The 26,755-nt window shown below is 40.7% G+C and overlaps 1 protein-coding gene across 5 annotated transcripts in view; it reads left to right on the top strand.

The window, feature by feature from the left end:
• STARD13 (StAR related lipid transfer domain containing 13) overlaps positions 1-26,755 on the top strand; it is a 238,602-nt gene that overhangs the window by 49,078 nt on the left and 162,769 nt on the right. The window contains exon 1 of one of the 5 annotated variants that reach the window (XM_066381011.1): positions 10,074-10,347. The exons of 3 other annotated variants lie outside the window; for them this stretch is intronic. In XM_066381011.1, the coding sequence (XP_066237108.1) occupies positions 10,179-10,347 (169 nt within the window). In that variant the 5' untranslated portion in view covers positions 10,074-10,178. Of the gene's footprint in view, positions 1-10,073; positions 10,348-26,755 lie in introns of those variants that run through there. One more of the 5 variants, XM_066381015.1, reaches the window with a different exon arrangement.

Genomic DNA, 26,755 nt, shown 5'->3' with positions numbered 1-26,755 from the left:
AGTAAGATGCCAGCAAAAATCATAGTTTCACTTCACCCGAAAGCTTTGGTTAAATAATCATTTCTCCCAGCTCCAAAGGGAACCTCTTCTTTTTGCTCACCCATAAGCCTTGAAATTTGTCTTCCCACTGATACTGAGATCTAAGGACTAGAGAGTTATTTTGCTACCTTCTCAAATTCTCTTCATGTTCTTCTCTCTTTCCAGGATGTGTTCTAATGTCATCGCTCCTCTTTGCACTGTTTCCCACTCTTTAAAGTACAGATTGATGATCTTACATTAGGAATAAGGAGGAAAAACACTCTATCATATTCTTAGTGCACTGAGCTAAATTATATAAGAAAATGTATGTGTTTTTTAATACAGGTTGAACCAAAAGTAGGTTTCTAATTAGTTGTATGGAAAATAATACAATGATTAATAAATAATAAAACAAGAATAAACTTTCTGTTTTGCGTACTGACACCTTTAAACCTACTTTTACCCTACCCTGTGTATAAGAAAAGCAATTATTAACCCTACACCCTTATTCTTCTTCCCTTTGTGGGCCATGGTTATTTCCAAACTTGACTCAATGCTCAACTGCTGCATGACACCAGATGGAAAGCAATTGTATGGAAAAATAGAGACAAGGTTCCAGGGCAACAGGGCGGCTTACCATCCTTATCATCGTAATAATGACATGCCTTTTGGGGGCGATCTCAAACATTCACACAACAGATAATGTGCAGAATCAATAAAGGACTTCACAAAGAATTCATCATAGGATTTGAGTCAACATTAAGAAAATATCATATATTCATTGTTGTTCAAGATGGGGAAGGAGGTTATAATTCTAACCTGATGTAAGTGAAAATACATCTTTTTTTTTTTTTTTTTTTTTTTTTTTTTTTTAAGGGAGAGGAGGGAAGATAGTGAGACAGATTTCTGCATGTGCCCGACTAGGATCCACCTGGTAATCCTGATCTGGGGCTGATGTTCAAATCAATTGAGCTATATTTAGCAGCTAAGGCTGATATGCTTGGACCAATGGAGCTATCCTCAGTGCTCAAGGCCAATGCTCAAGCCAATTGAGCCGCTGGCTGCAGGAGGGGAAGAGGGAGAGAAGCAGATGGTAGCTTTTCCTGTGTGCCTTGACCGCGAATTGAACCTGGCACATCCATACCCCAGACTGATGTTCTATCACTGAGCCAACTGGCCAGGGCCAGGATACATCTTTAAGTGCAGACAAATTACACTTGAGACTGAAAGATGCCTTCTAGTAATCTAAGCATTCTTTTAGAAGGGATGGAAGGAAGGAAGGAAGGAAGGAAGGAAGGAAGGAAAATAGCAAGAAAAGAAAAGAAAGAAAAGGGAGGGAAGGGAAGAGAAGGGAAGGGAGGAAAGAAGGAAGGAAGGAAGGCAGGCACAAAATGAGCAATTACCTTTATTTTCAATTAGAGAAAAAATATATAGTTTCTAGAACATATCAGACAGTAAATAATAATTAAAACCTCCAGAAAAGTTACTTTAAAAATTATAACAAATATTTGTGAGCACGAAGAAGCAGTTAGTACTCAGAGGTAGCATGGGTCCATGAAAAACAACTGACCCATGAAGAACAACTTTAATTGAAGGCACAGCAGGTATGCTGATAAAATTTGAGACTGACACAAAGCTAAGGAAGATAACTGATTTTTTTAATGCCTTTCAGCCTCTCTCTGGAGCAAGTGTTGCTTATCCCTAAGTCTCCTTAACTTCACAAGGGACCTTAAACTGCCCTCTGTTTAATGGGCAAAGCATATATTTTTGCCATTAACCAACGAAGTGAATAAAATAGGTACATTTTAAGACTCTTTCCAGAGAGAAAAACCTTGATTTATCTGCCCTCCAATCCTTATCCAATGCAAGTTGTATCAGCAACAATAACATTTATGATGACTGCCTAAAAAAATTTACATTCATTCTGCTGGATGTTCTTAATTTTATCCTTGGAAAAATTTAGATCATGATCTATTCAATTATTTACTCAATCATTTATTCATCCAATCACTATTGATTTTGTTCTCTGTGCTAAGTTTGTGGTAAGCACTGACTATAGAATGTGAATGAAGCAGACACGGTCTAGACATGACAGTCTACTGGGGAACAGGGGCAATACATAAGTCAGTGAGAGAATAAGTGTGTAATTACACACTTCGGAAGGTGCTCTAGAGACAACAAATGGGGCGCTGCTTCACTTAAGCAAAGCGAGTGGAGATGGCTGATATTAGTTTAGTGGATACTTGAAAGCTGTGAAGGAGCCTGTGATGGAAAAACTCCATGAAGAGCAGTCAGGCTGAGGAGTAGCCCTTGTAGAAAGAAGACTTCAAGGTAGCCAAGTGGAGGAGGCTGGTGACATGGGAATGGTGAGAAGAAATAGATTGTGTGAAGATGTTGTGTGCCAAGTAAGCAGTAGAAAACTTTTGAAATATCTTAAACAGGGAAGGTATAAACATAATTTATAGGTTCAAATCATAGTTTAAAGAGTAATTTACCATGTTTTGAGAGGTCCTCATAGAAATTACTCTTCCTAAACAATGCTTTATTATTATACTCTTATTGTCATTGAAGGGTACAATGAAAAAAAAAGGAGCAAAAAATAAAACATGAACTAAGGTTTATTATCACATCCAATGTCATCGAGGATGCTGATTCCTTGTAAGGAGTTGGACCCAGGGGAATTTTCCCTGGGCATCTCAGTACCTGGCAGTCTGTGTTTATCTTGAATAACCATTTTGTTTTTATCTTACAGAGATGTGGCATTGTGTGACCAATCTTATTGCCCTTTTGCTCTGTCACCTAGGAATCTAAAGCTGCATTTTCAACCACCTCCCAAAAATGTACAGGGTTTTTTGTGTGGTTTGTATTTCTGTGACCTAATTTCAGCTGGAGGTGGAGGGAGTGGGGCGATTATTATTTTCCTACCCTACTTTACATTTTCCCAAACTCACTTAACTATGTCTGCTTTTTTTGTTGTTGGTTTCCTTGTGTGTGTGTATGTTGTTTTTTTATTTATATTTTTTCAAAGTTAGAAGCAGGAGGCAGTCAGACTCCCACATGCGCTCGACCAGGATCCACCCAGCATACCCACCAGGTGTCGATGCTTGGCCCCTCTGGAGCGTTGCTCTCCTGCAATCGGAGCCATTCTAGTGCCTGAGGCAGAGCCCATGGAGCCATCCTCAGGACTCGGGCCAACTTTGCTCCAGTGGAGCCTTGGCTGTGGGAGGGGAAGAGAGAGGTAGAGAGAAAGGAGAGGAGGAGGGGTGGAGAAGCAGATGGGTGCTTCTCTTGTGTGCCCTGGCCAGAAATCGAACCTGGGACTACCACACACCGGCTGACACTGTATCGCTGAGGCAACCGGCCAGGGCATAACTCTGTCTTTTTATACACTTATAATGTAGTTAATTTTGTTAGCTATATCATAAAATAAGGCATAATTAAATAGCTGGAGGAGAAAATCAAGAATTGAAAATATCTCGATAATTCCAATAAGTTGAAAGACCTGCTTTTAAGTTGGAAGATCTTTTGTTAAGCACAGGGTAGAGAACACTCATTTAACAGTAGAATGTATGAAGATATTTAAATACCACATGGCTTAAGCACTGCAGCTGACTATAAAATAGTACGAGGCAATAGAGATGACCTCCCTCACGGCACTTACTATGGGTATAATGGTGAGCTCCTTTCTGGTCTTCCCCGGCAGACCGGCCCTGGAGGGCAGGACCGTATCAACTCCTTTGTAGCTTCTATAGTGACTGCAGTGCTGTGTAGGCATTTAGTCAATGTTGAATTAATGATTGAGTAAATATAGATTTTAAAAAATTAAACCCCCTATAATCTCAGACTGTGTCAGCAAAAGCATAGTGCCCTGAATACAGAAAAATGCACACACTGCACCACACACTACTGTGCTGGCCATGTCTACAGCTCTACATTTAGGGAAGGAACCATATTTGAAAGAGATACTGGCATATCGGAGCAGATCCCAGAGACAGCAGTTAACTTACTGAGTTATATAGTTTGATAAAAAGGAATGTTTAGCCTAAAAAAAATTCTTCCAAGGGACATGTTTGTTTTCTACAGACATCTGAATGGCAGGCATATAGAAAAAGAAATAGATATGTCCTCATTCCAGTTGTCAGTATTAGAGCAAATGGATGAAAATTATAGAGGAGAACTTTCTTAAACAACTATGGTCTTCAGTAAAATAATATGCTTCATATATGTGGGCAGAGTATACATTAGGTGAGTGGATTAGAAGATATTTCATGTCTTTTCCAAATTCAAGATGCAAAAATTTTGTGCCCATTGTAGATGCAATAAACAAATGGGTTTCAAATTGGCATGTAACAAACTAATCTGATTACACTTTGCCGTCTAACAGCTATTTACAGGTACTGATATGACTGTTAATATTAAAGGTTTTGCATTAGTCATTAAGATATTCTGAAGGCAATAGGTTTTGACAGAGTGGAAGAATAGGGAATCACACAGTTCTAGATCTTGGAGGCACTTTAGGAAAGTGAAAGAACTTTGGTTGCCTGGAATGGGTGGGCATAGGCAGTGAACCCAGGACAAGTCAGATCAGATTGCTGGCCATGAGAACTGGAACTGATGGCTGGGCCCACAGGGGATGGCATGAGGGCACAGCCACACTTGTGTGGTCTGCAACAGTGATGGAAGTAAGGGGTGAGAGACAAAGTAAAGAAAATCTATTACCACCCAGAAGTCCTTGCAGCAGGAATGGACTCAAAATGAGAGACACGGTCCATGGCTGAGGAAGTTGAATCAGAAGAGAATCCACTCTGAAACCTTTTACAGAGGGTCCTGAACTTGGCTGAAAATGTTAGTATGTTTGATTTGCCTGCATTGGTCATTGGGCATGTGATATATGCATATTGGAAAAGCTTATCGGCACAGAGTTGAGCACATATGTGGCAAATCAATTTGGTGGAAATCCTCAAAATAAGGTTCAGAGCCCACAGGAAGGCTATGGCATTAACCCACAACCTTTGCATTCAAGAATTTCAAAAGCAGCCCTCCAAATCAGTTCTGCTTTTTTCCACCTCCCACTTGTATTTCAAACATTTTCCTACTTGGCAGAGCTGCCTTGGATTGCTTGGACCAGGCTGACGAGGAGGCTGGAATGTGTGTGAAGGAGTAGAAGGTGATGCAGACAGGTGACCGCACAGTGAGCCATTCCTGGCTCCATAAAAGCATGCTTAGCACTCTGCCTTGTGTACTCAGGGCTCCACTGAGTACTAATCTGGGATCAGCTATCAAAAGACTTGAAAATCTTAAATACCAAATGTTTTGCTTAGAGGTCAAATGTCAGAGTTTTGACTGTATTTGGAGTGATTGTATTGAGAAGAAATGCCACGGAAAAGGCCGGAGAAGATGTATGTCGAGCTGGCCTGTGGGGTGAGCAGAAAGCAGAGAACAGACAGCCTACCCTGCAAAAGAGAAGTCATTAAACTAGGAGGTCCTCAAACTGCTCCTTCACAGTGGGATTGGGGGCGGGACTAGGCGGGCCTTCAGTTCTCAGCTGGGGGTTACTCCTCAGGAGGACACTGCTTCTTCCTGATTAATTAAAGGCTCTTGGCTTTGTGTCTCTTGATGGCTAGATTTTAGCCCTCTCATACCTATATTTCTTTTTTTAAAAAATAATTTTATTTTTTTAATGGGGCGACATCAATAAATCAGGATACATATATTCAAAGATAACATGTCCAGGTTACCTTGTCGTTCAATTATGTTGCATACCCATCACCCAAAGTCAGATTGTCCTCTGTCACCTTCTAGCTAGTTTTCTTTGTGCCCCTCCCCCTCCCCCTTTCCCTCTCCCTCTCCCCCCTCCCCCCCCCCCATAACCACCACACTCTTATCAATGTCTCTTAGTCTCACTTTTATGTCCCACCTACGTATGGAATAATGCAGTTCCTGTTTTTTTCTGATTTACTTATTTCACTTTGTATAATGTTATCAAGATCCCACCATTTTGCTGTAAATGATCCGATGTCATCATTTCTTATGGCTGAGTAGTATTCCATAGTGTATATGTGCCACATCTTCTTTATCCAGTCATCTATTGATGGGCTTTTTGGTTGTTTCCATGTCTTGGCCACTGTGAACAATGCTGCAATGAACATGGGGCTGCATGTGTCTTTATGTATCAATGTTTCTGAGTTTTTGGGGTATATACCCAGTAGAGGGATTGCTGGGTCATAAGGTAGTTCTATTTTCAGTTTTTTGAGGAACCACCATACTTTCTTCCATAATGGTTGTACTACTTTACATTCCCACCAACAGTGTCATACCTATATTTCTGTTTAGACATTCCAGTATCATATCCACTTATGTAAAATTAAAATGATTTTTAGTGTATTCTGACAAAATTTTCTCCTCTATCCAATTTCCCCAGCACCCTCTGTTTCCCAGTTTCTCCTTTCCTGTCCCTCATGTGTGAGAGTGGGACAAATTAACATGGAGGTAAAAATGGCTTCACCTCTGGGAATCTTAGTTTCCTCTTCTATAAAATGGAGCATTACAGAGGTGAGGGTGGGCATTTTGAAAGACATGAAATGTGACTAGCGTAAGGCCTGGCACACAGTAGGTGTTCCATACTGTTAGCCCCTCCCTCCCCTTCTTCTCTCTGTTGCTCTTGTTGCTTCCCAAGAGTCATCCATTCATCCTGTCCTTGAAGTGCGGTTTGCTCTTGATGAGGGAATTAGGAAAGAGGAAAAGTAGGTGGTGACTAACCCCTGGTGCCATCCATTTCCCTCCTGTTTGAAGGAATTGGGAAGGAAGACATCCAACCTCAGTCTTGGAAAGTGCATTTGGGACTCAGTACCCTTGCCCGCTCTCTGATTTCTTTGGACCTGACTTCCACTCCAGTGAGAGGAAGCATTCTCTCAGAGAGGTACATGGAGGACATTATTAACCCAGGGAAGCTTATCAGCAGTTTGTTTGCTTGCATTAATGGCAAACAACAGAACTTCCCACCCAGAGGTAATTCTATCACAAGAATCAAATGATGGAAAAAAGAAGTCATTAAAAGGGTTCAGGTTCCATAAAAATATAATGCTAATGAGAAAGTAATATTATTTATCTGCTTTATATGTGGCACTGTATTTCAGTCATGCAAAATGACAAAAACACAATGAGCAATTGCATGGATTTATAGATAGTACTTGAAACATAAAATTGAACTGAATGTGCCATAGGGAAGACAAAGATGTTGATATATAATCCTGCTTGGGTCCCCCTGTTAAAATTCAGGCTAATTTTTAGAAAAAATAGGCTTTATTCTGAATTGTCTTTTAATCAGAAAACAATAATTCCTTTCTAAAAATTTATATTCAATTCTTATTCTTCATTGTCAATATTCTATGCAATCTATGTTTCACATTGTAATGTCTGTTTACATTTATCAAAGATTACATATTTATGATCTTGAAGTTTTCAAACAAAACACCTCAGGACTTTCATAGTATTTATGTATTCATTATTATGCAAAAGGTAAGCATTCTGACTTTTAAACAAATGATGCACTGCTGTGCTTCTTAGGAAGAATAAACGTATTTATTTTTAAAATGCAACCAAGTTGGCCCTGGCCAGTGGCTCAGTGGATAGAGCGTCAGCCCAGCATATGGACGTCCTGGGTTCGATTCCTGGTCAGGACACACAGGAGAAGCAACCATCTGCTTTTTTATCCTTCCTCTCTCTATTCCCTCCCTCTTCCCCTCCTACAGCCAGTGGCTCAGCTGATTCAAGTGCTGGCTCAGGTGCTAAGGATAGCTTCGCTGGTCCAAGTGCATAAGCCTCAGCTGCTAAACATAGGTCGGTACTCACACATCGTCCCCAGATAGGGTTGCCATGTGGATCCCAGCTAGGGAGCATGCAGGAGTCTGCTCACTATTTCCCCTCCTCTCATCTAAAATAAATAAATAAAGAAATAATAAAGTGCAACCACGTCAATAATAACCCAGAAGGTCAGCATTGGGAATAGCCAATTTTTCTTTCTGTCATTCAGAGCTATAAAACTACACCTCACTTCCTGCCTTTTCTTTCCCTTTGCTTGACTTCCCAGAACACAGCCAAAGTCTCCAAGTTTCATGCTCTGTTTTTCTTTCTCTCTGCACTCTTCTTCCATTCTTTCCCAGTGAAAAAGTAGTAACTACAAGGTGTCTGGCTTGAATACTGGCATATGGCAGGAATGTCCCTAACCCTGGACTATCAAACAAAAGCAAGTGTACAACGTGGCTGATGGCATCTCGATCAGATGGTAAACAGGACTGAATCTGAGCTTGGCAAACATCTTGCAGGCACCTAATATTGCAATGTATTGCTAAACCTGTCTACCTTTAATGCCCATGCATTTGGCACACCCAAGTCACTGTGTCTTCGATCCCTTTGACCTTCCTCAAAGGATGCCCTGGAACAGGAAAACTCTGATCAAATCCTAAATGAGAATGGAAAGGGAACAGCAGGATCCAGTGAGATCTTCTTTTCTTTTTCTACTATGATGCTGACTTGAAGACCTAAATTTGCCTACTCTTGCCTAGTTATGGAAAGAGGTTCACGATTGCCACGAGAGAGTAGGTTCTGTTGTACCTTAGAGAACTTCACTAGCCTGTCTACCACGTCATGGGATAGTTACCAGAGAGAAACTGCTTCTCAGAATTGGGCCAGCAAAAGCTTGCTCAGGAAAAGGTGTTTGAGCTGACAACCTAAAGAGAACCACAGTGATAAGAATGGAGCTCCTAATTTAAGTCCTTAATGCTAAACTGTTAATTGAGGAGTTTTTTTTCATTATGAGGACTATAAATCTTAGGCCAGCTACATTTCAGTTTGAGTCAGCCAAATGTAAGAATGATTTGGCCATATGCGTCTTTTTCAAAGAACTTGATTCATTCAGCCCCAGGCTTGGAATTCAATAACGTGTTTTCTATGAACTTTTTTTTTTCTTTTCACATCAAACAATATTAAAGAGGAAAAATTGGAGAAAAAATTCTAACTACTCCCATATGTATCCTCACATATGGCCAAATTGAATGACTTGCACTTTCCTTAAACACAAACTGATTCCTGATCTTCTGTATGTGGGCACAGGCCCTCTTGCAAACCCCTCCTCCATCTCTGCCTGTCAGAATTCCACCATTTTTTTTAAAGCCCACCCTCTGTGTGGTCTGCTGTCATCACCACAGTCAAAAATAATATCACTCTCTTAACATTGCGTTCCTGTCTTTTTTGAGACATTTTTCACATAAAGCTTAACTTCTGTTATTGTACCTGTGCAGCTGGGCCAGACAAGTACCTTTGCATGAATCTGCATCTTTGCAATGATTTCTGGCAGAGTCTTAAATGTAGCATATTTCATGAGCATTTTTCTTCTTGGTGATTAAAATTTGGGAAAGTAGAAAGATGAAAGAATAGATATTTAACAAGACATGCTTATGCCCTTTGCCTATCCTACTCTAACCTGTAAGAGCACTCAGCTCCCTATTGCAGGGGGTCCGCGGTCAGCAGTTTATTTACTCGGCGTTCAAGCACAAAAAGTTTAATTTCACTTGGGAAAGCCGTATTGGCTTCATTTCTTTGTAACGAAGGGTGATGATTTATACTTAGGCTTATCCTTAGTAGTTTTTCACTCGGGGGTGGCTTATCACATCCATCTTTTACGCTGCAGCTGCCTGGGAGCAAAGAATGTGCTTTCTGAGACTTTTAACAGCCTGAAAGATTTCCTACGCCTAAGGGTGATTTTTTTCTCCTCCTACCGTTTCTCTTTCAACTTTTTCAGCGAGTGCTCTTTCTCGGTGCTTAGTCAGCTCAAAGGCATGGCAAGGAGTCGCCTTTGCTTTCAGCCGGGCGCGGGGTGGGGGATCCTAGCCACCGGCCCCGCTGCTCCTCGGTTGGGGCTGGGGGCTGACTGTGTCAAGTTCCCATTGCGCCTTGCTTCCTCTGATTGGTTCCCCGAGGTCACGTGAGCGCCGGGGGTTGGAATTCTGAGCTGCGGTTTTTGGCACTCCTTTTTCTTTTTTAAAAAATCGCTTGGGTCCGTGGAGCTCCGCCGGGCTCTGGTGCCTTTTGCTCTTTGGGGCTGGCGACGGGCGGGAAGGACCACAGGGCAGACTGAGGTAGCCAAAGAAGCATCTGCCGGGATGTTGGGTCAGGGACCCAGGACCCCAGCTTCAGGCTGCTACTATCTAAATGCCATGACACCTGAGGGCCAAGAGATGTACCTGAGATTTGATCAGACGGCGAGACGCTCTCCTTACAGGATGAGCCGGATCCTAGCGCGCCATCAGCTAGTGACTAAAATCCAACAAGGTGAGTTGCCGGCGGTGGGAGGCTGTTGCTAATCGTTCTTATTTTCTGGTGGGCCTATTTCATGCCGACCCAGTTTGGTAAATTAATTGTTTTCGCTTTGCAACGTGCGGATTTCTCTGCCACGTTGCACATAAACTTTTAGAAATTACTTGACTCTCTGCAGTGTTAAGCAAACAGTGACAGTTCATTGAAGTGTACAGAAAAAACTTCACGGCAGGACCGTGAGGCATACAGTTCCAAAACTTAACTTGCTTGTGTGTTTTAGGAACTCTCCTGCAGGTTCCTCACACTCTGTCACATTTGAAACTTGGATACATGTTTGTTTAATTAGTAGGGGCGGAGGGGAAGGGGAACGGCTCCCTTCTACCCTGCTCAGATTCTTAGGAACACTCTGAGTGACAGGAAAAAGTTAGAATTGCAGTCTTAAGGGCAGAATGCTGACAACCAGATTCTTGTTCTCTGCTTTTTAGTATGTTTATGTCACCAGTTGCCACTGATTTGTTGATACTGTTTTTTGCTTGGAAAGAATAAATGTGTCCTCTAACCTTAAAACAAGTCTTATGACCTGTGCATAGGAGCACCAGCTTCCTGCGGGAAGATATTGATTACCAAAGCTGCTGGATGTTTCTTTTTATTCTCAGGAAAAAATAAAATAAAATAAAATCAGCAGCCTGACCATCACTAAAACTCATCATCCTCCAAAGATAGTTGAAAACATGCTTCTAATCTTAGAAATTAGACAGATGACCATTCCTAAGAAGTCCATAACTGGTGCCCATTTAAAAGACACACCCACATACCTATATATATACACAGTAAGTTTGTGACCACCCTCATCCTGGACTAAAACAAACAAACAAATAAGAGAGAAAAGCAAGTAAATTATTTTCTAGTGTCATTATACAAAGAAATTCCACTTAAAAATTAGTTAAGAGTATATTGAATTTTAGAGGGGAAGTAGGGGTTTGTAATCGTGAAAATCTTATTGTAATGTTTCCAAAAGGAACAATATGAATTCTAGTGAGCAGCATTTGATGAGATTGTTTCCTTGGAAATTCGGATTTGTTTGTAAAGGTTCAGGAACTGGTTATGTGTGAAGGATACTGGTCCTACATACCGGTCTGATTTCAGGAAGGATATTATGTCATTCCATAAACTCTGTGTGCAGGTCTTGATTGAATAGAAACAATTATTATTTCCCTGTAGCTTGATTTAAAAATACCTTAGGCTTAGAATAAAAACCAGCTCCATTTTTTGTTTTAGAGATTTCTGACAATGGTGTTTTACCGGATGCCATCATCATTATGGACATAGGGGCTTGATAAATGTTTAATAACGATTGATAGTCCATGTTCTGTAAATATTCCTCAGCATGCATATGAAGTGTATTGTGTTAGAAACATAGCATAGAAATGGTTTGAAATTGTTTTGCCAGTTTCTTTAAATATATTTCCAATAATTAATTCCACTAAAAGTTATCTATGTTCTTTTTAGAATGAAGATTTTTTTGTTGAGGACTTAAAAAGTTGTGAACATGCGCATGGTCACCAAAAGTGCACTCCACATGTGTATTTCCTGGTTGCCAAATTAGAAAATTTGAGCATACTCACCTTTTTATATCAGGCAACGGAATATTTGAAGCTGATGAATCCTTAAAAATTAAAAGTGCAAAGTAAGCTCATAAGAAAGCATAAAAGAATTCCAGTGATTAAAATCTCATTATTTGTATTATTTGATATTTTTAATATCATACAGTTGTATAATATAACACCGAGAAAGCAGAAGCCAAACAATCGTATTGGGTTTACTGTAGTAGTAGAGAACACTGATTGAGAATTTATAATACATCAAGCACTGCTCTGAGAACTTTGTATATATTTCAGTTTATTTTATCTGGAAAGATTCCTTGTAGCTAAGGACTACTATTACTATACTCATTGTAAAGCTGAGAAAGCAGAGGCATATAGAATTCAAGGAATTTCTCCAAGGTTACATAGGAGAAGCTGGTATTTGACTATAACTCTAGAGCATGTGCTCTATAATGCACTAAACTGTTTTTTCAGTTTTTATAATGGGTGTTAAAGTATTAAATTGATGGTTGGTTTTTGGATGATAGGATATACCAAAGACTTTTCAGTTTTGGGGGGTTTTTTTCCACTCAGAATTGGTCACTCACTATGAAATTTCTATTCATATTTTATTTCTCTAGTGGGAACGAAATGCTGCATGTTTCACCTTACTTGAACTGTTAGTACCCAGTAGGGCATGATGTCAAGTCATTTTACTAATAACCTATAATCATTCAATTAAAGCTTATTAAGTGCACATTAAATTAATAACACCATTTTTTTGGTGTAGTTCACATATTGATATCTTGAAATGACAGTCACGTCAGTAAAATCATTTGCATTTATTTGCTATAGATCTTTCAAGGAAGATTTAGCAGTCTATTAATATAATTTGGGGCATTGTTACTTATAATCTCTCATGTCTACTGGGAGCAATGCAGACAAGAGTTAAGTTGCTCCCCACTGACCTCATTACAGTGAGATAATCATTGAATGGCATGGACATGATTCAACAGCAGATACACTCATAGGAAGGAAAAAACAAGGAGGAAAAATAAAGGAATCTTTGATGATGCATGGGATCAGAATTAGTTGCCCAAACCCAGGATGAATCTAAACTTGCTCACATTAGGATATGCTCCAAAAAATCTACAGGCATCATTTCTCTAGACTTCTCTTTAGTTCTGGAGTTTTAAGTCCAGTTAAAAAGAGTAGAGATGTTTAAAAGAGTGTTGTTTTTAGAATGAAAGTTTATCATAAATCATACTACCCGTAAGCCCTGCCCTACAGTCTTGTTGAATCAATGGGGAAATTGTTGTAGGGAGAGGGAAAGGAAATAATAATGGTCCTTATTTCCCTCACTGGCAGGCACTTGGGAATGAATGAGAGGGAGGGCGCTGAGGAGGTGGAGGATGAGCATGTTAGGCTGCGGGAAAGGAGAATAAGGATCTGATGCCATTGATGGCTATGATTTATTGGCTATCTGAGCACCAGGTGGTATAAAGATGCATCCACATGCTATTTGTTACATCCAAATCTGAGCAGATCTTTAAATGTGATTATGTGTTTTATAAAAGAATTATTCAGGCTACTGAAACTTAAAAAAAAATAATTTAAATGCATCAAACAGCACGGTATGGACCAGATGGCAGAAGGTCCACTGAAGCAGGAAGGAAAGAGACAGGGATGCAGGCTCTACTTAGACACTCCCTCATTCTTTCACAGTGGCAAGTCTCGGAACGTCAGTGGCCCTTTGTTTTTTGGTGAGAAAATGAAATGGTTGGATTATGATTGCTTAGATTTTATTCTGGTTCTCAAGTCATCTGTAGTTGAGTCTGTAATTCCTTGAACACCTATGTGCAAAGCAGGGAGACTTTCACCTAAAGTCATAGAAGCTGGGAGAAAGGGGCAGCGTTCTAACGAGGAATACATCAATGGTTTATCATTTCTCTGAACCGTCAAGGAAATGCTGACGTGGAGATCAGATTTTACCTCTACCTCTGCCGCTAATTAATTGTACCATCTGGGGCAGGTCACAACTTCTCCAGGCAATCTTCTCCCCCTCTTCCATAAAATAAAGGGTTTGGATTAAATAAATGTGAAGTCATCACTAAAATTATAGGATCCTGTGATACTGAATACCTAATTTTAATACCTAAAATTAAGGTATTATTTTCAGAGAAAAACAGTTTTTATTTATGTTTTGTTTACTATGTCCTTCAACATCTACCTTGACATTCTTTGATACCTGTTTAATACTCTCATTATCTATTTAATAAGAGTGTTAGGATGTCCAGTCTTGTGGACTATTTAAATGTTGATATAACCTATAACTGTAAAGAAACTCGTAGGAACCTTTGCTTCTCAGGATTGTCAAATGGAGTCATTGTGAAGCCTGGACTATTGTGAGGGCAGTGGGGATCAGAGAATGTCTGTATGTTTACCCCATCCTCACAAAAAGACCTCTTTTGATAGAAATGTAGAATGTAGAAAATTTCACTACTGAGACCAGTAGTAAAATTCTAGTAAAAGTTAGAATTGCATTTTCATAGACTTTTTATCTGAGGCTGTTTTTAGATGATAGCTCCTGTGTTGAAGTTGACTAGAGTGGAATAAACTGCCCTTTTGATGTTCCCAGGAAACCGAACTGGGCACTAGTGGTGTATCCTCTCTCATTACTCCATTAGGCCACGTGGCATCTTGGGAATTTGCCCAACCTAAGTGGTGGCATTGCTCATCCCTGCTGAATGAGCCCCCCACCAACAGGGCAGTGTCAGCTGAAATTAAACAATCATTTGTCCCTTGGAAACTGACCTTTCTCTATGCCCAGGACTTTCTTACCCCACTCCTTTCAGACATGGAAGGTGACTATGCTGGCAGGATGAACGATGGAACACAGAAAACGGGGATACTGCGTTCATCATGTATTGCTCAAGATCTTGGGGGGGGGAAGTGGCAACTGTCAGAAATTCACATTTTGTGAATCACAGCCTCTTTCTGTTCAGTGCTGGTGACTGAGGGTCTGGACGTAAAAGTTTAACCAACGTTATAGGAAAATCTACTAAGTGACTTAAGTTAAAAAAAAAGCTGGAAACATTTTTAAAAATTATCAAATGGTAAAAATGTGAGCAGTCAAGAAATAAGTACTAAGAGGGAATCAGCAAAGAGCAGTGTGCTTGTATACACATAAAAGGTGGGGATTTTGCTGTAACCCACTGCTTTTATTAGCTCTGATTTTATAAATACACACCCTAGATGCAGGCAGTTGCCAGATTTGGATTTTGGCACATTGGTTTAAATGAATAGAAATTCATTTTCTTTTCTCATGTCTGTCCCCCACCTCCACCAATTTATAGTCAGAGCTTTAATTCTTAGTAAATTATGGACACTGGTCAATTCTCAAAGGAAAGTTTCCTCACGTTCCTTAGCAACTTAGTCATGGACAGGTTTAAAAGCACAGTTAGAAAAAAGAAATCACCAGGGGGGATATGAATAATATCAGTCAGTTGATGACCTGAGCAAATTTAGAAAGAGAGAGAATGGCTGTGGGTTTTGGTAAGCCTCATATAAAAGGACAGGGATAATTGGGGTTTAAATGAAGGTGGGTCATTAATGGGGATGCTGTTTGTCTTTGAATTTTATTAGCTATGAGCACATGGTGTGAGCCTAGGGGAGAAGGTACAAGAGGAAGATAGGAAAACACGACCATAAATTGTACAGCAGATATTTGAATGAAATAAGGATCATGTAAAAAAATAATATTCTGTCTCCTTAGGGGTGATCTGAATGTGATTTTGTTGTGGGTGGAGACATTGTATATTAATTTACATTTTATCTCAATACCTAAAGGATTTGAGGTAGTTTATAGAAGAATATATATATATATATATATATATATATATATATATATATATATATATACACACACACTCACACACACACAATCCAGGTAAGAAAGGTAAATCTGATGAAAAGACAAATGTAGGTCCATTAATAATATATAACTAGAAAGAGATAGTACACAAATATATAAAACATAAGGCCTGAATAATTATTAAAAGTGGGCTGCACACTTAGCTTGAGTGTCCTAATCCAAGCGAAGAGAAAAGCGTGGTCAGGGAAAGAGTTGCCGTGTCCCTAAGGTCAAACATACCAGCATAGACTTCCCTGGGACGTGGTATATGGGAGCATTTTCTCCCCAACACGTCATACAGGGCTAGGTGTATGGGCAGAATTAATCATTGTAACAGATTACAACCAGTCTTCAGATGGCACTGCTCTCCAGCAGAAAGAAGTTACTGCTTTTTAGCCCTGCATCTCTGTAACCTGTGCTGAAGCTGGAGTCCTAGGTGCATTCTGAAGGGATTTGCCATGATAGCAGCTCATTCAGGGTAGTCCAGTACTGCTAGGATATGGAGTGTCAGCCCCATGGGAAAGAAACCGGAAAGGGTTCAGGTGTCTCAAATTCCCACTGGCTCTCAGCGATGTGGGGTATGCCTGCCCTGAGCACAGGCATTTATAGGTGGCTCAGAGTCAATTTCTGACTTCATGGTCTAAACATATCCTTGGTACAGAGAGTCTCTCAGTATGACAAAGTAAAGTGAACTGATAATCATCATTTTAATTAGCAAATTTTGTTTGGTTTCATTGTAAAAGCAACTTAATAAATGCCCAGGAAGGTAGCAAGTACAATAGTAAGGTATTTTTCCTACTTCTGGCAAAGATAATGTATTATCAATGATGCTTTTTGAGAGAAATTCACAAGATCTCAAAAAGCTATGACAGCATGCATGAAGCATTAGGCACACTGTCTAGTGCAAATCCTTGTGAAGTCACACAGGACCATGGCGATCACTATAGAATGGTGCCATCTAGGGCAGGGTAGATACATGCATTACCATAAATAACGTATACATTATTGATGAAAAGACGTGACTTCTCTTCTTTTGAGAAAATTTGGACCTAAAGAAATTTAAATGAGTTGTTAGAAAATAACAGAGTTACAAAACACGTTAACACTGTTGGGAAAGGAAATTGATAGAAATGAATTCAAAATGTCTGGACAGACTGTCAAATGATTTTCCTCATAAGGCATAGGAATCCCGACAATTTGGAAGGTCTGACAGAGTCAGAGCTGACTAAAATACCAGTGAGTTGCATGGTCGTGCCTGCAACACTGATAAAACACAGGATGAAGTGTCATAGAGTAGGGAGAATGGAGATTGTAAAGGAATTTAGCATGCACCAGATAATTCTGAGCTAAAGAAAGCGTTCTGTTCCCGCATGCTAACTCCTTCCTCTTCCTGGCTGATTTTGAAAATCACACATATGGATGACAAGAACCTTGGATTAGTGTTCAGTTTCTGAAAGTGAACAGTAGCCTTTAACATATATTTGTAGTCACCACATCACATAAAGGACAAAAGTATGATAGTCATAAAACCATATTTTCCTCTGAATGTTTTCTACCCCAGAATCATTGATAATATTTCAAATGACTATAAGAAACAAAAATATTCACAATTCCAATGATAATGGTATTCCAACCATTCTCCCTTCCCCCAAGTAAGTCTGGAGTCTATAATAAAGAAATTTAAATCTCTCCAGATACTTTGAACGACACAAGACATTTCTCAAAAGAGAGGATGCAGTGTGTTTCTAAGTTCTTACTGTTTGAGCCTATGTAAAAGCATATGTTTTAGATAACAGGTTCTCAGTAATCAAAGCGCCTTCACTTCTACATTGATTTCTTTGGATAGAAGAAAAAAAAAAGCTTACCTGAACATTTCCATCCTTACCATTGGAATTTCATTTAATTTTCGATGCTTTTAGGAGAAGGTCTATGCGAACAGAACTGGTTTACTAGAAGAAGGAGGCGGGAGAAATACTTGACAAGAAGGAAGGGAAATCAGTCTTGCAGGATTGCTTGCAGAAGAACTTCAGTGACTGAGTTCATTATCTTTTGTTGGTCCCAGCACAGAGTGTGATGTGATTCCACATTTGAACTTTTAAGTATTATCAGTGGCCAGGGTGGCCAGTCCATTGGGATTGCTGGGAACAGCTCATGAAATGGTACCATTAGCACAGAGAGATAGGACTTTGTTACTTGCCTTCTATGACTATCTAACAGGGATTATTCTGTTGACAAGATGTTGAAACCCATGTTCTTTGGGGTAAATAACACGTTGATTGAATTCCAAGACATACTTTCTTCTCTTTTACCAATAGCCTCATGGGATCAAGAAGGTCCCAGGGTCTCTGTCCATTTAACCCAAACTCCAAACTTTCTATGCCTCCAGTTTGGAAAAATTGAAAGCTTTTGGAATCGTGTAGATTGAATTTGAACTTTCGCTCTACATCTTCTTAGCAGAGTCACCTTGGCCAAATTATTTAGCATTTCTAAGCCTCAGTGCCCCCACTGGCAAAATGGAGCTAATAATAGCCATTATCTTAAAGTTAATGCAAGGATTAAATGAAAGAATATAATTGATCACAGAGCACAGTGCATTGCACATATTATATGCTCAATTTAAGAAAAAAATATATTAAACAAACATTTGTATGCATATGGCCTTTCAAGGTACAGTAGTCCCCCTTATCTGTGGTTTTACTTTCTGTAGTTACAGTTAACTGTGGTCAACAGTGGTCTGAAAGTACTAAATGGAAAGTTCCAGAAATAACGTCACAAATTTCAAATTGCAGGAATCTCATGTAATCCTGCTCAGTGCCTGAGGGAATATGAATTCTCCTGTCATCTAGCACATCCATGCTATAGGTGCTCCCTGCCCGACAGTCATTTGTAGCCTTCTGGGTTATTGAATCTACTGTGACAGTATTGCCAATGCTTATGTTCAAGTAACCTTTATTTCACTTACTAATGGCCCCAAAGTACAAGAGTAGTAATACTGGCAATCAGGATATGCCAAAGGGAAACCTTCAACTGCTTCCCTTTCAAAGATGAGTATAGCACAGTAAGATATTTTGAAAAATAAATACCATATTCATATAACTTCATTACAATGTATTATTATCCTCGCTCTATTTTATTATTGGTTATTGTTGTTCATCTGTTACCGTGCCTGATTTATAAATTAAACTTTATTATAGGTATATATGTAGAGGGAAAAAAATACCCAGTAAAGTTGGCCCCTGTATCTGTAGGTTCTACATCCTGTGGACTCAACCAATCACAATAAAAATATTTGGAAAAGTATGTTATATTGTTGCTGATGTGTACTATGTAGTTAGGCCAGGCTTTTATTTTCTTGTCATTATTCCCTAAACAATACAGTATACCAACTATTTATATAGCATTTAATTAAGAGATGAGTTAAAGTTTATAGAAGGATGTGCTTAGGTTATATGCAAATACTGTGCTATTTTGTATAGGGACATAGGCATGCCCAGATTTTGGTATGTGCAAGGGGTCCTGGAACCAATCCTGGATACCCGGGACAGCTGCACACATAGGTTTGGTACTCTACCACGTTTCAGAGACTCACCGGGGGTCTTAGAAGGTATCTCCCACATACAAGGGGTGGGGGGCACTGTACTGTATGATGAGATGAAGAGTAAATTGTGCACTCTATACCACCTTTACTAGGACTGGCATGCATGCTGCACATTTTTCTGGATCCTCAAAAAGTAAATAAAATTTGAAACAAGAAGTATTTTTTGTTATTTGTTTGTTTTTAGTTTTCTATGTACAGCTGTTACTTTTTGGTTGCCCTGAGCTGACCTGAGAAGGTGGGTATAGGTCCCCACCCTGTAGCAATAAAAGAGGCAGTAAGTGTTCCTAGCCCATGGAATCACTTGATGGTGAACTCCAAAGCTGAGGGAGGTGGCGGTGCTGGAAGAACAAGGTCTGTGCCCCCATTAAACTGCTGTGAAAGGTCAGGGAGGTTCTGTGTGTGAGTGAGGGGTGGCGGGGAGCAAGGCCTGAGATGAGCCTCACCAGCCAGTGATGGACGGTTCTATATCTGTGTATCAGTTTATCTCTATAATACCTGAATTTCCCTCTCAAATTGTTATTATTTTATAAACTGGTAGGTTGACTTTGTGGTTTCTGTTAATTTTTTAGTCATTTTCCATTAGTACAGTGGACTTTGTCTAGAGGAGTTAACACAAAAGAAATGTTGCAGAATGTCAACTTTTTAACGCTCATTTGGCAATTTGAAAACTAAACACTCTGTTTCTCAAAATTATTATTTAAGAAAGTTGCATTGCCTGTTTCCTCTAAGGATTTTATTCCTTTTAATTGAGAGATAATCTTCACAATTGTTAGTTAATTCCTCAACTAGGAAAGAGTGCATATCCACAGGATCATTAACATTTGTTGAAAATTGTTCTTTGATTTGAATAGATTCAGTCCACATGGATTCTTTTGCTGTGTTGCCCATGGAATGTGTATGATCTTAGGTGTCTGTCCATGTAGGAGGTTCCTCACAAAGAACAGAAACATCAGTCAGTACAGTCTTTATACATCATCACTGAAACGTGATCTTCAACTTTGTACAAACCTTGTTTCATAGGACAAAATATTTGATGTCTGTGAATGGCCTTCTGCGGACCCTGAAAAGCTATTTCAATAGCAAGCCTCCCACTGGTATAGTGTGCATGATCATTTGTGGAGCAATTCCTCGTGCATGGTCTTGAATACATGTGTCAGGTTGCCACCTTAGGAAGCCTCATCCCCCTACAATCTTATAATCTGTCCTTCTGAGACCTGACAAATACATATGCAAATTGTCCTACTTTTGAAATGTTTCTTATCTCATTTTCCCGAGTCATTTTTTTGTAAACATTTTCCTTGGTTCTGTTCTATGGAAAAGTATACTGACCTGAGTGGGCCCTAACAGATAAGTTTACACTCAGTTGATAGTAAAAGGAAACTTAGCAGTGAGCCATGTAGTTGTAAAACATTAACTAATCAGTAGAACAGCGATGGTTTCAGAGTCCAATATTTTTGCTTTCTCCTGCCATTAAGAGTAAAATTACTTCCTCACCTCGTTTTAGAACAGAATTTCTGACAAAACTGTCAGGTTTCTGTGTGTTTCATCTGAGATTGCTCCTGTCACTCTTGCCCCTCCCATCTCTGGTGAGTCTGGCAGGGCTGGCTCTGAACACTGCAAGCTCCTATTCTGTGAAGTTTATTGCTTTGTTCCATAATGCAGGAATGACGTGGAGTTGAGACACGTTCCTCAGCTCATTAACTATCAGTCATGCCTTCTTCCGGCTGCTTGGGTCTGTGCAGCTGTGCCCAGAGGTGCAGGGGAGCCATGCCTCCGGGCTCAGGGAGAACCTTTCCACCTTTCCACGGCTCACCCAAGTGAAAAGAAAAGTGAAAGCTGGGTTTGTCATGGAGGCAGGTTGCCAACAGTTTATTCACATTCATATGCACTTAGATAGAATATTTGGGATTGGGGATGGGCAGTTTGACCTTTTTATAAATTCTGTACCATAAATTTTTGCTTTTGAGACATTTAAAAAATTTACAAAGTGTAAACACTTTTTGAAGGCTTCCTATTATGTACCAGGGAGTGTTTTCAGCAATATATATTTAACTTTCACAGAGTCCTGGAGTTAAGTTTACTCATCTAGAAAATAAACACAGTCAAGCCCAACACTGATGATGCCCATTTTGCAGATGACTAAACAAAGGCTCGAGGAGTTGAGTAACTTTCCCCAAGCATCACAGCACGTCGATGGCGGGACTGGGCTTTGGATTCAGGGCTGTGGGATTCTGGAGCCCGTGTTGTTTGGCACGCTGCAACCCCATCTCCCTGATAATACAGGTAGGCAGCTCAACCTGGAACCAAGGCAGGCTGTTCGTTGCATAGTTTGAACATGATTGTTTCTCCCTTCCCCACCAGCCCCTCAGGTTGTTGGAGAACTTGTTTTGTGTCTAAAGCAAGCAGCACATCCATGTGACATCCCATATACTCATCACCCTCCCTCTGCCCTCTTGAGGACCAGCTGCTGTTTATCAAAGACTCTCTGTCCAAAGTCAATGGCAAGGCTGCAGCGCTGTGGCCCTCAGCAAGGAATCTAGCAGAACAGGCGTAACTGTGGAAAGGGGAGGCTTCCTTACCCCCAAACTCTTTTCCCTTCTTCTCGTGCTGCCTTTCTTCCCAGAAAGTGCTGGGGGTGGATGCTTGCCCTCTGCCAAATTCCTGGCGCTCTTTGGGCCCGTGGAGCTCAGTGGCTCACAGGGCTGTCACAGTAGTCCTTACAGACAGGAGTGGGACAAGAAGTGAGGTGGACAGTAGCTCACACCTGTGTTGTTCTCTGGACTCTGAATCTTGAGAGAGCAGAAGGCAAGCATGTGTTAAACCAGGGTCTCCATTTCCAGAGAGAAGTCCTAGATGAGTAGTTGTTTTCCTTCCTGATTTTGCGATGTTCGCCTCAGTCACGGCTGTGGCCTGCAGACCAGAAGAGGCCCATTTGTACTCGCACTTGTAGCCAGACAACAGTAGCCAGTCAGGAGAAAATACCGATGTTCTGCCAACTTCTGCTGTTTGTGAAATCCTGCCAGAAGCCAAACAGGATCAAAAATAATAAACAGACCTCCTCCCTTGCTGCATGACTGCTATTTACATAAAGGGGCTGATGAACTGACTGTGCTTGTGTGAGTGCTCATTGAAGGCAGTTTTAAGGGGGAAAGGTTAATTTTTTTGGTGTCTGCTTGCATGCAATTTGAGATTTTTATAAATAGTTGGGTTTCCAAAGAGACAACCCAGAGGGCAGAGTGCTGCCTGCCCTGTGGATAAGGTATCTGACACACGAATTACATGTAGCTGTAAAACTCCATGGAGAAAATGACCCTTGAGAACAAAGAAACACATAAGTCTTAAATACAATAGAATAGTGGTGTTTCCAGAACTACAAGTCAGGAGGTCTGGGTTTGAGGTCACTGTTACCAAATGTGAATAATATCAGCTTTTACTATTATAAAATAAAAGTAAAATTGCTATAAAGTGGGAGGCTGAATTCTGGCACGGCTAGGCAATGCTGGTGTCCATGCTGGGGTATCTGGGCTGGCATCTGGGCTGGCCCAGCCGCAGGAGCTGTACACAGCTGTACACAGCCCTGCATGGCACTCCAGTCCTCAGCTGGACGGAAAACATCACCCTATTTGCTTATCTTCCTTGGATAATAATTTATATCACTCCTCGAGGATATGGGAATAATGAACCGCTCTTTTGTTTTTAATTGGTTTCCAAATGGACAAAGTCTACTAATTTTCAACTTTATTTTATATTTTATTTTTGTATATTTGATGTGCTGTGAGTGAACCTCTATTTTTCTTTCTTTCTTTTTTTGTTTTTTGTATTTTTCTGAAGCTGGAAACGGGGAGAGACAGTCAGACAGACTCCCGCATGCGCCCGAGACAGAGAGGAAGGAGAGGGGGAGGGGTGGAGAAGCAGATGGGCGCTTCTCCTGTGTGCCCTGGCCGGGAATCGAACCTGGGACTTCTACACGCCAGGCCGATGCTCTACCACTGAGCCAACCGGCCAGGGCCGAACCTCTATTTTTAGTTAGGGCCATTTCAAACTCTTGGTTTCCCTTCCATTTTTCTTCCATTCTGAGGTGTCAGGAATTTGACTTTGTATTTCTACTCAGTTAATAAATATTGTTTCACCCTTCATGAATAGTTTCTCATAATGATGAGCAGAATTAATCCTTTTGAAGTGAAAGACACAGATTCAAGGGTGTCATAGGTCATAGCTTTTAGAGTTACTAATTTCCATTATAAATTGGGCTTTCTGCTTAAGGCTAACAGGGAGTGTGGGTGGTTACTCCCTCAGACTGGATAGCCTGGTGTGGCCGTCTTGCTGGGAGCTTGCAAGAACTCACTGTGGTCATGGCAGAGTGTATGGACTGGAGAGGACAGCAGGGCCAATGTCACATTGCCCTGGTTATCTGATGAAGGGAAATGTGCCCGTTCCTTTTCTGCATTGATGTCTGGCACAGTTTGGTCTGGGAAGTAAGGTGAAAGGAACACGTACTTTACAAACATATCCCTTTGAAACGTTTAATGTTTTTTTGGATAGTTTTGATACCAGGTTTATATTTTGTTTTAAATGTCTGAGTGTGCTGATGGTGGTGAATTCTAGGAAAAGGGACAGTTACTAAGCCGGGACTTGTGGGAAATCTTTGAACACTGCTAAGCATTCTGTATATTTGGTTATTATTTGGAAAGCCTGGGTATCTTGCATGAAGTGGCATTTGAGAGTGGAACGTGAGTCAAGAGGAGAGGCACTTGCTCAGTGGAGAACTATTCAAGCACGTGGAATGGCTTGCTGAAACCTCTAACTCCAACAAAAATGGAACCTTAAGACTTTATTGACTTCTTTCTTGCATGTGAGAGTGAGACTAAATTCTCTCTGGCCCCACAGGTACTGGATCCTCTGAGTTCCCTGTAACCTTTGGCTTGGCAGTATGCATTTCTTGTTTATAGCTGGCTCTGCTCAGTGATTAGCCGTTTAAATAAATTACCGTGTTTTGTGATTAATGTCAATACTTTGACATGGGAGTTATGAAGCCTTCTTTTCAGTCCCTTGATTTATCAGAGAAAGAATCTTTCAGACTTTTTTCTTTGGCTCTGGGAGGCTGTGCATTTTCTGAAACTTGTGGCTTATACATGCAATGCCCGTTGCTTAAAAGCATGGGCTTTGCTGTTATCTGGACCTGGGTTCAAATCCTAGTTCTAGCACTGATTAGTTGAGTGAACTTGAGCAAGTTCTTTGACCTCTGCAAGCCTGTTGTCTCATCTAAAGTGGAAATAAAAGTAATAATGTTGTGGAGTGAAGTGTTGTCACACGTGCAAAGCACTTAGCACAGAACCGAGGATTCACTCAGGGCTCAGTATAAGCTGATCTAGAAGAAAGAACACTACAGATCAGCACCATGGCCCATCACATTGTGGACTAAGTACTTGTGGGGAAGAGAAAAAAGTAGCCAAGTCTGGATAACTTTATAAAGTGGAAGCAATGAAGGGCCATAGTTACAGTGCATCTGAAATGAGAATATCTGAAGTTTCCTCAGGGGAGAAAAAGTATGACAAGGGCTGCTTAGAAATTATGCAATTTTAAACAAGGATTTTCCTAATCAAATGGAATTTACCTCTGAAAGCAGACAGCTGTCACACTGAGTATAATAGAAAATATTTTTAGTCCTTAACTAATGAGACCATCGCCCATAAATCCAGAGTATAAGCTTTAACAACTCTGGCATGAATTTGATGGGAACATATCTAACTCTTAATCTTTCAAGTCCAACTTCCCCAGATGAAGCATCATTAAAACATTTGCCTTGGCAGGGGAGTCAGTTGGGAGTGAATAATACATTCTACTAACTACTCTCATTAGATGTGGTGATATAGGTGCGGAGGAAGCCTATCACGCCACCTGCACCCTTCCCTCAAATCTGCAGCCGGCTCTAAAGCACCGAGCAAAAGAGACAGCACAAGTAGCTGGATGAGGTATCTGCAAAGCCTAGAATCTTCTTGACTTCACTTGAAAAACAGCCTTTATAAGTCACCTGTTTTTTACTAGGTTTTACTAGATGGAAAACACTGAACCTCAACTTTGCTGGAACCCACTCCACTGCCTTACAGAAGGTGAAGTGCAGCCGTTGCTTCCCGTCCTGCACGAAAGAACATATTCATTCACTAAATCACTGCTTGAAAACCTGCCCTGCGCTGGGGGCTCATAAGTCCTTGGGATATAACAACGTGTTAAAATGAAATTCTAAACAGTGTTTCCCCAATAAATTCCATTTTAAAACAGCTTAATTCAACGGAAGGACTTAGAACAGGTGCCCTGGGTGCGGTAGGTGTGGGCACAGGCGTCGCTCAGGGAGAGGGGTCGCATGGGAGGAGTCTAGCTGTAGCGTGAGCTGGTCGTTTTTTGTTGCTATGGTGTTCTGTGGCTCCAGCTGTCGGACCTTGGCGGGAACATTGTGTATTACTGGCCAGTGATCCTTACTTCTGGGGAATCTGAGGTTAGGACTCTATAGCTTTTGCCCCATCAGCTTGCCATGTGCCTTCCTCAGAATGTGAATCACTGGGCTCCAGTTTCCCAAGAACATGGGACTCGCTTCCTCTGGTGAAAAGTGAGGTTCTGCTCTCTCCTCTTGTCCTAGTCAGCTTGGGGACCGTCGTCTGCAGAGAGCTTCCCTCTGTCAACACCCCGCTGCCCTCGCACTGTGCTTTCCCTCGGCGCCAAGATGCTGGCGAATTCTGCGTGAGCTCAGCTTCAGTAACACATATATAAGGGAGGCTACGTTTTAGAAATGAATACCACTTTTCCTAGCCTAGTCAATATTTCAAGACATATTGTTCAAAGTCATCTTTGCTGGTATGGTGTGTGATACAAAATGTAGAATAGGGTCACTGCCCTCGAAGAGATTGAAATCAAGTGAGGTAAGGTGTGTACGTTGTCACAAATACCAACCATTCAAGGACATATATGGCCCAGTGACTGACAGGCTATGAAAACAGAGGCGTTCAGTAGAAGAAGGCATTGTCTGCAGGACAGTAGGGAGGGAGCAAAGACTGCTGGGCCTGAGCTCGGAAAAGCGGTTGTGTTTCCACTGTGCAGTAATCAGACAGAGTTATTTTAAGCACAACAACAGAATGTGTTGAAAAGCATGATTTGAATAGCTCAGAATGTAGTTTAAATCTGGTGAAATGTGGGTGTTATAGGAAGTGTAGACAACAAGGTTGAGTTGTGGCCAGACTTCAGTGAGGCTAGGTAATGGGGAGCCACAGAGAGTCTGTAAGTAGAGAAAACAGCAGTGTGGAAAGATGGCCGGATGAACATGGGGTTGAAGTGGTC

Source organism: Saccopteryx leptura, chromosome 4 (assembly GCF_036850995.1).
Source record: "Saccopteryx leptura isolate mSacLep1 chromosome 4, mSacLep1_pri_phased_curated, whole genome shotgun sequence".
Taxonomy (NCBI): Eukaryota; Metazoa; Chordata; class Mammalia; order Chiroptera; family Emballonuridae; genus Saccopteryx; species Saccopteryx leptura.
The sequence above is the reverse complement of the archived record's forward strand: the minus strand, read 5'-3'. Positions and strand labels throughout refer to the sequence as shown.